The 14,234-nt window shown below is 43.7% G+C and overlaps 1 protein-coding gene across 1 annotated transcript in view; it reads right to left on the reverse strand.

The window, feature by feature from the left end:
* Positions 1-14,234, reverse strand: part of LOC137321559 (collagen alpha-1(XIX) chain-like) — a 151,567-nt gene that overhangs the window by 17,966 nt on the left and 119,367 nt on the right. Inside the window, exons 37-38 of the mRNA XM_067983956.1 lie at positions 14,042-14,212; positions 7,160-7,226 (exon numbers count right to left, since the gene is read on the reverse strand). Of these exons, the coding sequence (XP_067840057.1) occupies positions 7,160-7,226; positions 14,042-14,212 (238 nt within the window). The remainder of the gene's footprint in view (positions 1-7,159; positions 7,227-14,041; positions 14,213-14,234) is intronic.

Below are 14,234 nucleotides of genomic sequence, written 5' to 3' on the forward strand. Positions count from 1 at the left end.
CAGCTTCTTGGGGGAGAGAGTTCCAGATTTCCACTACCCTTTGTGTGACGAAGGTAGAAAACATCCCAAGGCACTTTACAGGGGAGGAGGGAAAGTAAATATAGGAATGGACTTTAAGCTATGGTGGAAGATTTAGGAGAGGTGACTGAAAGCTTAGAAAAGATGGGTACTGGACACCGAGTTTTATTGAAATTAATCGTAGATTATTCTTAGGAAGGTTGCAGTAATCTCATCATCATTATTAATCTTTCATCATCCATCAAGAAGTAACGATCACTCAGCGCTTTGCGGCTGTAGTTTATGAATGCACCTTCTAATTAGATTAACAGCTTTGAATCATTTCAAGATATCCATTATAAACTACTGAAATCCTCTGATGAGATTACTGCCTTGTAATCTCTCTTGGGACACACTATTCTATATAAACCATCTGAACCCCTTGATTAGATTACTGCTTTGCAATCGCTGCTGGGTATACATTATTCAATATATGAACCATCTCATTAGATTAGCTTTCAAACAAAGTGAATACGCACAAGATTAATGAATAAGGGATGACTTAAACTGCATTTAACTGGACGACTATCATGTAAAACACATGATCAACATTTACAATGGGAATGCAAGAAATCATACATTACAATTGATGCTGGAATATATTATCTAATTCTAGTTATGGTGCATTTTACATAGAATTACATTACATAGAATGTACTACACAGAAACAGGCCATTCGGCCCAACAGGTCCATGCCAGTCTTTATGCTCCAAACGAGCCTCCTCCCTCCCTACTTCATCTCACCCTGTCAGCATAACCTTCTATTCTTTTCTCCCTCATGTGTTTATCTAGCTTCCCCTTAAATGCATCTAACTATTTCACAATCTAACCATTCTACAATGAACAGTTGCAATTAGAGGTATAGCATCAGGAACGTAGAAAATTATGAACATTTAAAAGGGTGTTGTAATGAAGATTATTAAAAAAATGAGAGGAGGGTGAACATCTATTGATAAATTCCTATCAATGAGGATACTTCCCCATACAGTTGCCTTGTTCTTTTAAGGTTTTACTCCTAATCCCTCCCCTTACCCTAATCCCCACCAAAAAGGAAGAGAAAATTTGAACATACCAGCTTTCAAAGTGTTTAACTTTTCTCACTTAATCTAGAATCTAAAATCTTCATTAAAAAGATAATGGTGTCATTTTATGAAATCATGCTCCTGAATGGATGGAAAACCTGGGGCAGCAAGTACCCAAATTCCAGCTGTGCAGTCCCAGTGGGAAAAGCCTGATCTTGTGAATCTATTCTTAACAGGGAATAAACATTCAAACAGCAACACCCACACTAGGGTTTGCCAACCCTCCAAGATTGGCCTGGAGTCTCCCGGAATTGAAGATTAATCTCCAGGACGCTGCTGCGAGCAACTCTGGAGAAAAATCATAGGGGCATTAAAAAAAATGGTGTGTTTTTTCATTTCTTTGAACACGTTTGTTTATTAGTTATAAAAATATTGGAGATGGGACAAAAATGCTGTTTGATTGAGAGTCAAGAATCATCAAATTGGTTAATGAAGAATCTTTTTGCTTTCTAATTGGTGAGGGAAGAGGATGGACGTGTTGGGCGACCAATGGCGAGAGCATGGGGGCGGGGCAGTTGGAGGCAGGAGGTCATGTGATGAAACCTCCAGGAATACATTCAACCAAGGTTGACAACTCTAACCTAAACTCATTCATAAAATGCCTTCAGTCTAGTAAAATTAAAGGAATATACATCAGGCAAAGCTCTTCAGTGAGCAGGTGATCAAAAATATGATTCCCCTAAAATAAAAACAGTACAATGCAGTTGCTGGCCTTCTGCAGGGAGCCTTTGCGTGATGGACATGGCAATGGCACTGAAATGTGACATTTTCATTAGGCCTCTGTTCCATGCAAGCACATTGCCTCTGCTCACTGTTCACTGCTTTCAGTGGAAAAGCAAAGGTTTCTGGGAGCAGTGCCAAAACATCAAACTTCAATGTCTAGTCTTGGAAATGGCATCAAGATGTTAGACAAGTGAGGAAGGTAGCCACTATGTGACACAATTATAAAAGTGAAAATAAAACTTGACGAGCAAACCCTGGAGGTAGAATTTCCCCCGAACTCCCACTGTAACTAAGGTGGAAGATTCGCAGAAACCCTGGGGAAACGGCACAAACAACTGTTTCTCCGGCCTTTCCGCTGATGTTCCGATCTGCCGAAGTTCTGGCAGGACGTTGGGAGACCTCCCATAGAAATTCAACCCCTCAAAGAAGTGCTAGAAATCCAAAATAAAAATCAGAAAGTGCAGCATCTGAAAGGTAGGGTAGTGTTTCAGGTGCGAACCGTGTTCTGATGAAGGGTCCCACCTCTTTCTTTTTCAGATGCTGAAAGAGACGCTGTACATTTCTAGCCAATATTCCTCTCTCAGCCAGACACGGATCCACTGGATGTGAAGCATTTTGGGATATCTTGAGGAAAAATTACGGCACTCTCTATAAGTACAAGGGTATGGTAGCCTAGTGGTTGTATTAACAACCCCAAGGTGATGAGTTCAAATCCCACTGTACTAAGTTGTCAAGTTGAATTCAATAAACCTGGTAATTTGTGGCCTAGTACCAAAAAATGACTGTTTTGTTGCAAAAAATATCCCAGTCTGGCCTATATGTGACCTCCAGTTCCACACTATGTGATTGAATCTTAATACCTTCAGGCCATGAATACGGCCTTACCCACATCCCAGGAACAAATAAAAAAAGTTCTTCCTTTCTACATAAAAATAGTTCTGGGAACAGGCAAGGTGTGTACAGATTGAAAGGTGCCCAGTATAGCAGCGATTTTCAAGAAAAACAATACATATAACATAGACTGTTGAATGATTTAAGGTAATTGGCAAAACAACCAAAGGCGACATGAGGAAAATCTTTTTTACACAGCGAGTGATTGTGATCTGGAATGCACTGTCAGCGGGGGTGGTGGAGGCAGATTCAATCATGGCTTTCAAAAGGGAGCTGGATAAGTACTTGAAGGGAAAAAAATTGCAGGGCTACGGGGATATGGCTGGGGAGTGGGACGAGCTGGATTGCTGTTGCAGAGAGGCGGCACGGACTCGACGGGTCGAATGGCCTCTTTCCATGTAGTAACCATTCTATGATTCTATGATTTTGGACTTTAAGATATGGACTTTTTCAGTGCCTGACCTTAAGGAAAACTAAGTGAGGCCTATGGAACAGGAATTGTCAGGGTGATGCTCGCCCAGAACCATGAGATGGAAATGGACTTGAACCCTGGATTAGCAGAGTGAATACTGGGTAAAAGAGCATAATTGGTTAAAAGTATGAATAGCGAATGAAGGAAAACTCATGGGCAATCAATACAATCGAGATGAAATTACATGTAGACTAATTTGGGATTGAAAGCCTACCGAGGAACGGATCGTTTGTATTGAAACACCGAAGGACTATGTTATCCTTGGCCAACATTAGAAAGCATGCTGGACTTTTGTTAAACTTGACCCAGTTCGAAAGGTATCATGGATCTTGTTATTGCTCCAAGTTGCCTTGAGAAAGTATGTACGGTAGACTAGCTTGCTGTACCTTTCAAGGACAGTGACAGATAAGCAGAGAATGGCAAAGGACAGCTGCTTTGCTGATCCGTGGGAAAAGAAAGAGAAAAAACAAGTATGGTGATTCTGCCCAGTACCAGACTTTAGAAAGAAAACATATAAAAACACAGACGTACAATGATTTTTAGGAGACCACAAGGAGCCTTCAAAGAAGAAGTCGTTAACAAAATTAACCCCTTACAATCTCCCAAAAGAAGGATCTGATCTCCCTTGCTTCTCAGTTGTACTCCCCAGATAAGATGGTATGGCACCTTTATTCGGAAAATTGTTGCGTCTTATGTGAATAGAATTATTTAGAGTGTTTAAAACCATTCTAAAGTGTTTCAGTCTCGGTTGATTCTTTCCTTTCGTACCTTAAAGAGTGAAAAACCGTACAGTGTCCGGCTGGACATCAATGGCAGTAAAGTGGACTGGCACCATCGTAAGTAACATGATTTACAGTCATATATCATCTAACAGAAGTAATTGTTTGATTAATAATAATTTTATTTAAGTGCTGATTAAATTCAAGCACATGTGAAATTAAACTATTCAGTAGATAGACTGGAACATTTCTGGGTCTGGGAGAGTGAAGTTAGGATGCAAGTCGAGAGGTGGCGGGTGGGGGGCTGCAGGGGTTGTGGTGGAGCTTGCAATGGAACCCAGTTCTGCAGGTCTCCGTTCCCTTTTTTAATGTTTGAAATTCTGACGACAAGGGGTGGGTACCTCATGTGCCTGCCCCCTTACATCCTGACATCAAACAAGGAGGGAGGATTGGTAGCACGGTGTGACCCGCCAGAAATCCCGCCAATTCCACCTTCCCTGCGGTCAGGGGTACACCTGCGTCATGTGGGAATACGTGACAGAATACGGCAGAAGTGCGACCCACCAAGCTAGTTTCCTTATGGCAATTCATCGTTGCTGGCTCAAAATCCTGGAACTCCCTTCCTAACAGCACTGTGGGAGAACCTTCACCACACGGTCTGTGGCGGTTCAAGAAGGCGGCTCACCACCACCTTCTCAAGCGCAATTAGGGATGGGCAATAAATACTGGCCTTGCCAGCGATGCCCACATCCCACGAACGAACAAAAAAAAATCAATCTCAAAGTGACTGAGTGGCACTAGGAAAACGGCAAGATTGTCAACTGCTTCCAGCTTGTCTTCTGGGCCAATTTCCCCCCGCCCCTCCCCTCCCCCTCCGCCCCTGATAGAGTGGCAAGACCGTGCTCTGATGGTGAGGGTACCTGCTCTGATGCTAATGACCCCATCCTTTAGAATCTGGGATGGGGCCAATGTGAGGCCACACTGGCAATTGAAAGTCCTGCCCTGCAGTACTTCCACCGGCAGAATGGGGCTCGAGGAATCTTGACCCCAGTCTTTTCTCCAATTTCCCCTTCCCTTCCCTCCTGACCTGACGATACTGACCCCTGTTTAGGTGTTTCCACATAACAGGCAGTTGCCTGGTACCTTGCCCCAAATGGCCATTCTTCAGGCCTATCGTTTTAACATTAGTTGTGGGGAAGTTACTGGAATCAATCACCAGGGACAGAATAACTGAGCACTTGGACAAGTACAAGCTGATCAAAGAGGGTCAGTATGGATTTGTGAAGGGTAGGTCAGGCCTGATTAATCTAGTTGAATTTTGTGAGGAGATCTCTAACATGGAGTGACTATGGATGTTGTCTATACGAACTTCCAGAAGGCACTTGACAAGGTTCAGCACAAAAGATTATTAACAGAACTAAAAACGCACATAATTGGAGGTAACCTTGTGACATGAGTTGGTAATTGGTTGGGAGGTAGGAGACAGGGAGTAGGAATGAAGAGCATGATCTCCGATTGGCAGGATGTGACAAGTGATGTTTCCCAGGGATCTGAACTGGGGGTCTCAGCATTTCACCATACATCGTAATGACTTGGATGAAAAAAGAGAGTTGTTTATCCAAGTTTGCAGATGACACTAAGTTAGGAGGCACAGTAAGTTGTGTGGATGGGAAAATGGAGTTCAATATGGGGAAGTGTGAGGTCATCCACTTTAGATCCGAGGAAGATAAATTGGAATGTTTTCTTAAATGGTGATAGACTAGTAGCTGCGGAAGAGCAAAGGGATTTAGGTGTCCAAGTACATAAATGACTGAAAGCTAAAGTACAAAACGTAATCAAAAAGGCAAATGGGAATGTTGGCCTATATCTCATGGGGATTGGAATTCAAAAATGAGGAAACATAGGAATAGGAATAGGCCATTTAGCCCCTTGAGCCTATTCTGCTATTCAGTTAGATCATGGCTAGTCTGTACCTCAACTCCATTGACCCACCTTTGCTCCATATCCCTTGATAGCCTTACCTAACAAAGATTTATCAATCTCAGTCTTGAAAATTTCAATTGACTCAGCATCCACATCCTTTTGGGGGAGCAAGTTCCAGGTTTGTGTGAAAAAATGCTTCCTGATTTCACTCGTACATGGCCAAGCGTTAATTTTAAGATTATGCTGTCATGTTCTGGATTCCCCCACCGGAGGAAGCAGCTTCTCTGTATCTACCCTACTGAATCCCTTCATCATTTTAAATACCTCGATTAGATCATCACTCAACCTTCTAAACTCAAAGGAATTAAAGCCAACCTGTCCTCATGATTTAACCCTTTAGGCCCTGGTATCATTCTGGTGAATTTGCGCAGTACACCTTCCAAGGCCAATCTTTCCTGAGGTCTGTTGCGCAAAACTGAATGCAGAACTCCAGATGGGGTTTCATCAAGGCTCTATACAAGGAAGAGCTGCTTCAGTTGTACAGAGCCTTGGTCAGACCCCATCTGGAGTACTGTGTTCAGTTTTACCGAACCTCTGGAGAGATTTATTGGCCTAGTAAGGGGTCATCAGAATTATACCACGGCATAAAGGGTTAAATTACGAGGACCGGTTGCGTAAACTTGGTTTGTTTTCCCTTGAGTTTAGAAGGTTGAGGGGTGCTCTAAGAGGTCTTTAAAATGATAAGGGGATTCAATAGGGTGGAATCCAGAACAAGGGAGCATAATATTAAAATTGGAGCCCGGCCATTTAGGAGTAAAATCAGGAAGCACTTTCTCACACAGTGGTGGTAGTGGAAATCTGGAGCTCGCTCCCCCAAAAGGCCATGATCTAATTGAATGGCGGAATAGGCTCGAGGGGCTGAATGGCCCACTCCGGTTCCCACGTGTTAGCCTAAATATTGAGCATTGTCAGGCTATTTTATCATGGGTGGCATCACAGCTGGGCCTGTTCCTGTCCTAGCCTGATGTCCACGCATATCCACTTCACAGCAACCAAGAACTGGAAACCTGGGTAATTGCTTCCCCCCTTTGGCTGATGGTGCTGAGGCTAATTTTAGTGTCTTGACTGCTGCCCAGCTGAGGTCAGTTCCTGACATTAGGAAACTACCTCTTGAGAGACTGCCAGCAACAAGGAAAATTAGTAGATTTATGGCAGATGAAAGAGGGAGACTCGGTGTTGGTAAACTTTCTTGTAGGCATCAATTCAAATGAAATCCAAATCCAAATTCTTACCTTCAAAAATCCTTAGGACCTCCTGTCTTATAAATGTTGATATTTCTTCAAATGAAATTTTGCTGCCCTGGTGAAGTAAAGAGATATATTTGAGGAATTAGCCAATAGTGACTTTAGAAGATTGACATTTATCTGAAGTAAATAAAGAACAATTAAAACAATTGGATGAAAACGACAACAAAATAATTAGTGAACTAATCAAGAAGGAAGACATCTGGGATTAAAAGGTATGGCTGTTCTGACTGTGGTTTAAATTAGATATACAAATAAACCTAGAAAGTCTAGCATAGAGCATAGGAACAGGAATAGGCCATTTGTCCCAGTGAGCTCGCTCCAACATTCTGTTTGGGGGGGGAAGGATGGTTGTAGGTGTGTTGTGTTGTGACCATTTTCAATGGGTTACTGCACTGCTGGGGACAGCCTGTCTCAATGGAATGGACCTGGACGCTAGTATCAATGGCCCATGGTTTGTAAATAGTATGACTTTGGGTTCCTCACTGGTGTCTTTAAGTACATTTGAGGGAATATGTAATGCAGGGACCAGCTGTGTGGAATGGAAGTTTATCTCAATCAACAAGTGAGAGAAGACTCACAGCTCACCCAGATTAGAGAAATAATGAATAACTTTGATCTTTCCGTATTTACAGTCCTTTGTTATTGTACCTTCAATGGGTAGGAACAGGAGTAGACCATTCAGCCCCTCGAGCCTGTTCCGCTATTCAATTAGATCATGGCTGATCTGTATCTTAACTCCATCTACCTGCCTTGGTTCCGTAACTCTTAATACCTTGCCTAACAAAAATCTATCAATTCCAGTTTTGACATTTTCAATTGACCTAATCTTAACAGCCTTTAGGGGGGAGAGTTCCAGATTTCCACTACCTTTCGTGTGAAGAAATGCGTCTGAAAACATCCCTGAATGGCCTAGCTCTAATTATAAGGTAATGTCCCCTTGTTCTGGATCCCGACCAGAGGAAATAGTTTCTCTCTATCTACCCTATCAACTACTTTAATGATCTTAAACACCTCAATTAGATCACCCTTTAATCTTCTATATTCAAGGGAATACAAGCCTGCCCTCATAATTTAATCCTTTTAGCCCTGGATCAGTAGCTATCATGTCTGTCTCAGCAGGGGTCCTATTTATCAGTCTTGCATTTTTGTGTTGAAACTGGCTGAATGGTGTGAGATAGGTTTTTGAAGGAGGCATTCTAGCACCTTTAAAGTCTACGTTGATTGCAATTCAGTAGCCAGAAGTTGCTTGAAACTGGGTAAAAGTATGACACGCTTTTGCTAGCTCACCAGTTGTTTTCTTGTTGTACCTGGTTAACAAACGACTCTATTAGGGTTCAGTCTCACATAAAACTTCTCATCGTGGACATCTGGTCCAAACTAAAAACTGTTACTACCGAGGACTAATAGGGGGTTATATTGGATAACCCCCAAAAACGGGTGCCGGGATCACGGTGTGCGATTAACCTGCACCTGGTCGTTGCTATGCAGGCACCATAACTCAATCCGTGTCCCTTTGCCATTTCAGATACCCAAGGACTGGAACCGGCACAGTTAAAGGAGGCAGAGGAAGGTGGCAGTGATGATGTAGACATACCGTCACTCGATCTTACACTCAGCTACCAGCTCAGATACTGACATTGCACGTACTTTAGAGGCAAGGTTAGAGGAGGGATCTGCACGAGTGAGACACCGAGCACAAGTGCGCAGGAGCCGCGGCGGGGGGAACGGATACCGCAGGTGCCAGCTCACCGGAGGGCGAGGTTGCTCACTAGTTCTGCTGCAGAGGAGTCAGATGAGGACTTTGACGGGCCAGGCAATAGAAAAAGGCTGATGGGTGTACACAGCCAAATGCTTGGTGCACTGGAAAGCCTGCTAGAAAGCCTAGGTACAATATTAGGGGGCATGGAGGAGTCCAGCTCCAACTTGGCATCGGGCTTTGCGAAGAGCTTGGAGCCCATCCTTTCCCACATGAAACGGGTGGTCACCTCCATCAGCGCACCTGTGGAATCCACCATGATGCAGCGTCTGATGACCAATGTCACAGCTTCCATTGCAGCACAAGTATCTGCCATCCAAGGTCTGACTGCTGCATTTGGAGCTCAGACGGCTGCCTTGGAAGCTCAGACTGCTGCATTATCGTGGGTCTGGGTTCCACTGTGGAACGGGGCTTCCAGGGCGTCACACCACTCCAGCAATCCGTTCTCCAGCAGGTCACCAGGAGAGCTGAGGCGCAGCCCTGGGAGAATGGCAGTGGCGCCATGGAAGACGAACCTACTGACCTCTATCAGGATGACAGCATTCCTGCTCCCATCCCTGCCACTCCACTAATGTCCTTGCTGTTGACTGTCAGCCAGCCAAGCCAGATTGCTGCAGCCCAGGCCGAGATGGTGCAGTCTGAAGCCGGGCCCTCCCGGCCTAGAGCTGCTCAAGGTTGTCCTCCGAGGCCATCTGCGCGCTCCTCAATTGAAGATCAGCAGCCTTCCATCACCCATGCTCCAGCCACTGGGGATGCACCTTGTAGGAGCACTAAGAAAGGTAAAAGCGCACGAACTAAAGGCACTAAGGGAATGCACAAGGTTGGATAGTATCAGTTTGTTGGAATCATTTCACGTGTAAATCTATAAAGGTGGTTATGAATTTGTATTTGGTGTCAGTTTTCATTTCTGCGACGAGCTGAGGGAGGAAGCAATGTAATATCATAAGGGGGACGATTTGATGGTCATGTGAGAGAGGAGAGGTAAGGAGTGTGGGACTGCTGGTGAATGGGGAGGTGTCGTTGAGGTTACTGGTATCGATCATTAATAATCTGATCACGCAGAGCCCTGGCAGATATTGCCTGTCTATCTTGTAGCCTATCTGCCTTTTCCTCCACTTCCTCCTCCTCCTCCTCCACTTCGTCCTCCGTCTCTTCCTCCTCCTCCCTCTTCTGGCAGCTTGTCCTGCTCTGCGTAGCCTCTCTGCATTTTCCCAGTCATGTTCAATTCCCAGAGGAAGCCCTAGCAGGCCACCCATGTCTGGAAGCAACTTTGTTCAGAACACTATTTTAAATGCCACTAATAGTACTGCAAGACCAGCCAGACTACTCTCTATAGAATATTGCAACTTTCTCCAAGTATAGGAAACTTCCACAAACACCCTCAATTGTACCAGCAGCCAGAGTAACCAATCCAGCAACTTACCTGTAACTCCTGCATGTTCCCTTTAAATAGTGCCGGTGGAGGGGTCCTTCATGTCGTTCAAGTCCTGTTCAGCTGTGTGAGGTTAAGACAGCGTAGCACACTGATTCGCGTCATCATCTCCCTACTCTACAAGCTGCCGCCGTTCGTTAGGTGCGCATGCGCAAACGCCTTTACCAAGATGGCATCCTGCGCACTTCACGTCGGAGGCGTACGCGCGCATCTATTACGCCATTTTCGGGGCATTGGAGTCCATGTAGTGCCTACAAATCGAGCACTCCACAGCCCTATTTTGCCCCCATAGAGCTTTGAGATGTTCATAGTTTTGAAAGATACATTGTAAGTTAAGTGTAGCATTGCTAACTGGACAACCGGATGCATTCCTTAATAACAACCATAACTTGGCACCTTTAATGTGGAAAATCGTCCCAATGCGCTTCTCAGAGGTGTAATCAAAAAACAAAATTGATGCCAAGCCAAAGAAGGAGATATTATGAGGGGGGTCAAAGAGGTAGGTTTTAAGGAAGGAGAGGAAGGTAGAGAGGAGGAGGTGGTTTCGGGAGGGAATTCCAGAATTGTTTTATAGTTTTCAGCCTATCATATTGTCTGTTGTGTGGTATTTGCTATCACTCAAAGAGATCAAGAGGGCACAATGGGATCCTGTAGTGGTTCCAGAGCATATCTTAACAATCCCAGAATACTTTGCACATAGGGTCACATTTTGATTCTTAAGGAGGAAAGGTTTACCTATGGAAGTTGACTTTTGCATTGAGCGAGTGGGAGTCGTAACAATGACTATCATTGATGATGATAAATACGATGACTTCCCTTCTCCATCCACCACCTCAGTGATTCTATCAAAGAACTCTTCAACAAAACCATGCTGACTTTCCCTAATCAGCTTATACTTTTCTAAATGCTCATTTACTTTGTCCTTAAAAATGGATTCTGGCAATTTTCCCACTACAAACATTAATTTCACTGGCCTAAAGATACCTGGTTTGCCCCTTCTTCCCTTGTTTAATAATAGTGTTACTTGCTACCTTTAAATCCTCTAGTATTAACCCAAATCCAGCAAGCTTTGGAAGATTGTAATTATTGTGCCCTAATTTTCTTGTTGAATTCTTTTAATATCTTCAGGTGCAAACCATTTAGGCCTAGAGATTTGTCTGGCTTCAGAGATCCATTACATTGCTTTATCCGTTATCATTTTTCTGTTTATAATAATCTCTACGGAGTTTCTCCCACTCACTAATCTTTAGTCCTCCATCCAATTCAAGTATTTTATCTTCCTTTTCAACAGTGAAGACTGAAGCAAAATATTCATTTTGTGGCCCCGGCATGTCATATTCTATCTGTTCAGTCAACACAGTCAGAAGATCTGTAAAACTCTTCCACTAGTGTTTGTATATCCTTTCCTGCTCTATCCATTGTGATGCCACCTGTTGATTACACTTATTGAAATGTCTATTTTCTACCATCCTGATAGTGTCCTTTATTAATACTACCAGCCATCCTTTCCTATCCTTTCTAAACATCCTAGATCCTGGAAAATTTAGCTCCCAGTCTTGCTTTGCTGGAGCCCGTTCTCTGTCTTTGTTAGCGCATTGGACCTTCCGAGCTTTATCTCAGCTTCTATTTGCTTAATTTTATTTGTCATACTCCTGGTGTTGATATAAAGAAGCGTTGGCCATGAAATTCCTGGGGACCTACTCCACTAGTGTAACTGTGGCAGAGTGGATCCCTCCCTTGTCCATCCCTCACTGGACAAGGTGATGAATGGGCCTTCTCATGGAACAGCTGCAGTCCTTGCACTAATGGTGCTCCCACAATGGTGTTAGGTATGGAATACCAGGATATTGACACAGCAAGTGATATATGTCCAAGGCAGAATGCTGTGCGGCTTAGAAGGGAGCTTGAAGGTGATGGTGTTCCCATAACGTGGCTGCTCTTGTTCTTCTCGGTAGTAGAGGTCGCAGGGGAGGGAAGTGCTTTTGAAGTAACCTTTGTGAGTTGCTGCTGTGCATCTGCACCACTAGAGAACCATGTCTATTGACATCCAGGTAAAGCTTTGCTCTGATTTCAGCCGCCACCCTGCATGAGCAGGAAGATTTAACACTTTAACTCAGTAAAGTTAAAGCTTACTCGTCCCCCCAGGGATAATCATGTTTTACCAAAATATAAGTATTATGTTACTGAATTTCTGTTTTCTTGATGACAGAATTCTGGTTTCGTGGGGAGTAGGGGGAATCAAAATAAATATTAAAATTCCCTCTTGCTTTTAGGTGATGTATTATTTGGGCAGCTTTGTAACATTAGTAGCCAAAAATTGAATGGCAGAATGCAAAAGTCAACATTTTGCTTTGATGCTGACCAGCCCAGCTCCTCTGAGTAGCCTCAGCACAACTTCTTCCAGTGCTTGTGGACTTGGGAACACACTCAGATGATACTAGCAAAGCAACAGGTGAAGGGAAAATAGCTTAGCATCAGGGATATGTGGCAATCTCAAGCCTTATCATCCCTTAGATCAAAATCTTTCATGGATTCCCTTAATACTGTTTACATGGTTAACAATGTCCATTATTTGATTGATATGTTGGAACTGTGCTAATGACATCATAATAATACTGCAAAATACAGTGCATAAAGTCTCCAAATTGCCTCAGATCAAAGAGGATACAGAATTGGGGAGATAACCTAATTGGAAACTGTGCCTCCTGCATTCTCAAACAATAAGAAAGAAAGAGCTTACATTTATATAGAACCTTTCACAACCTCAGGACATCCCAAAGCACTTCACAGCAAATGAAGTACTTTTGAAGTGTAGTCACTGTTGTAATGTAGGAAATGCAGCAGCCAATATGCACACAGTAAGGTCCCACAAATAGCGATGAGATAATGACCAGATAATCTGTTTTTTTTAGTGATGTCAGTTGAGGGATGAATATTGGCCAGGACAACAGGAAGAACTCCCCTGCTCTTCTTCGGTACTCTGTCAGTACTGCACGCCTGGATTTTATGCTCAAGTCCTTGGAGTAGGACTTTGAACCCATGGCCTTCTGACTCAGAGGCAAGACCCACTGAGCCATGGCTGACACTCAGACTAAACATAATTATACAATGGTAATATGCCAATTGGTTGGAAAGTCTGGGACCTGTGTTCAAACTGAGCCCAGACTGATGGAATGAAGCACTCCTTGCTCTGATAGTTATGAAGACACCAAAGGGTAAGTTTTGCAAGTGCATGCTCTCAGCACGGAGTCTCGCCCACTGGGAGCGTAGATCATGAAATCGTGGATTTGTTCCCCATGATCTTCCGGGATGGGAAATTTCCTAATATGTGCTCCTGGGTGTGTGCGTTTATAAAATTTACCCATAATTATCTATCTTACTCAGCTGGTATGGGAATGGAACTGTCACACTGGAGCAGTGGGTGGCGGGAGAGGTACATTTATGAGGTTGGGAATAACATGCTTGTTTAATGCAAAGTAGAGATAACTTTACTTCTGCTCCATAATGTAGCTGCCCTGAGGATGCAAAAATTGGAAAGTTGACCCATTCCCTCACCAATATTGTTCACCTTGACACACACTAAACAATCATCCAAAATGTAATTAATCTTCTCAGTGATATGCAAGCAGTTTATATGTAAAGATAATGCAATTGATGTGGCAACTTAAATTTGCCTTACTGGAATGCCCGGGGGTCCATGAAGACCTGGAGGTCCTGGGGGACCCCCTCGTCCTGGTGGTCCAACTGGTCCAGATGGCCCCGTAATTCCTTTTCCGCCTGAAGGCCCTGGATAACCAATTCTTCCTCTTTCACCCTGAGGACCTCGATCTCCTAGTATGCCCGGATCTCCCTGTTCAACAGAAAGAAAGACT

Source organism: Heptranchias perlo, chromosome 5 (assembly GCF_035084215.1).
Source record: "Heptranchias perlo isolate sHepPer1 chromosome 5, sHepPer1.hap1, whole genome shotgun sequence".
In the NCBI taxonomy this organism is placed as follows: domain Eukaryota; kingdom Metazoa; phylum Chordata; class Chondrichthyes; order Hexanchiformes; family Hexanchidae; genus Heptranchias; species Heptranchias perlo.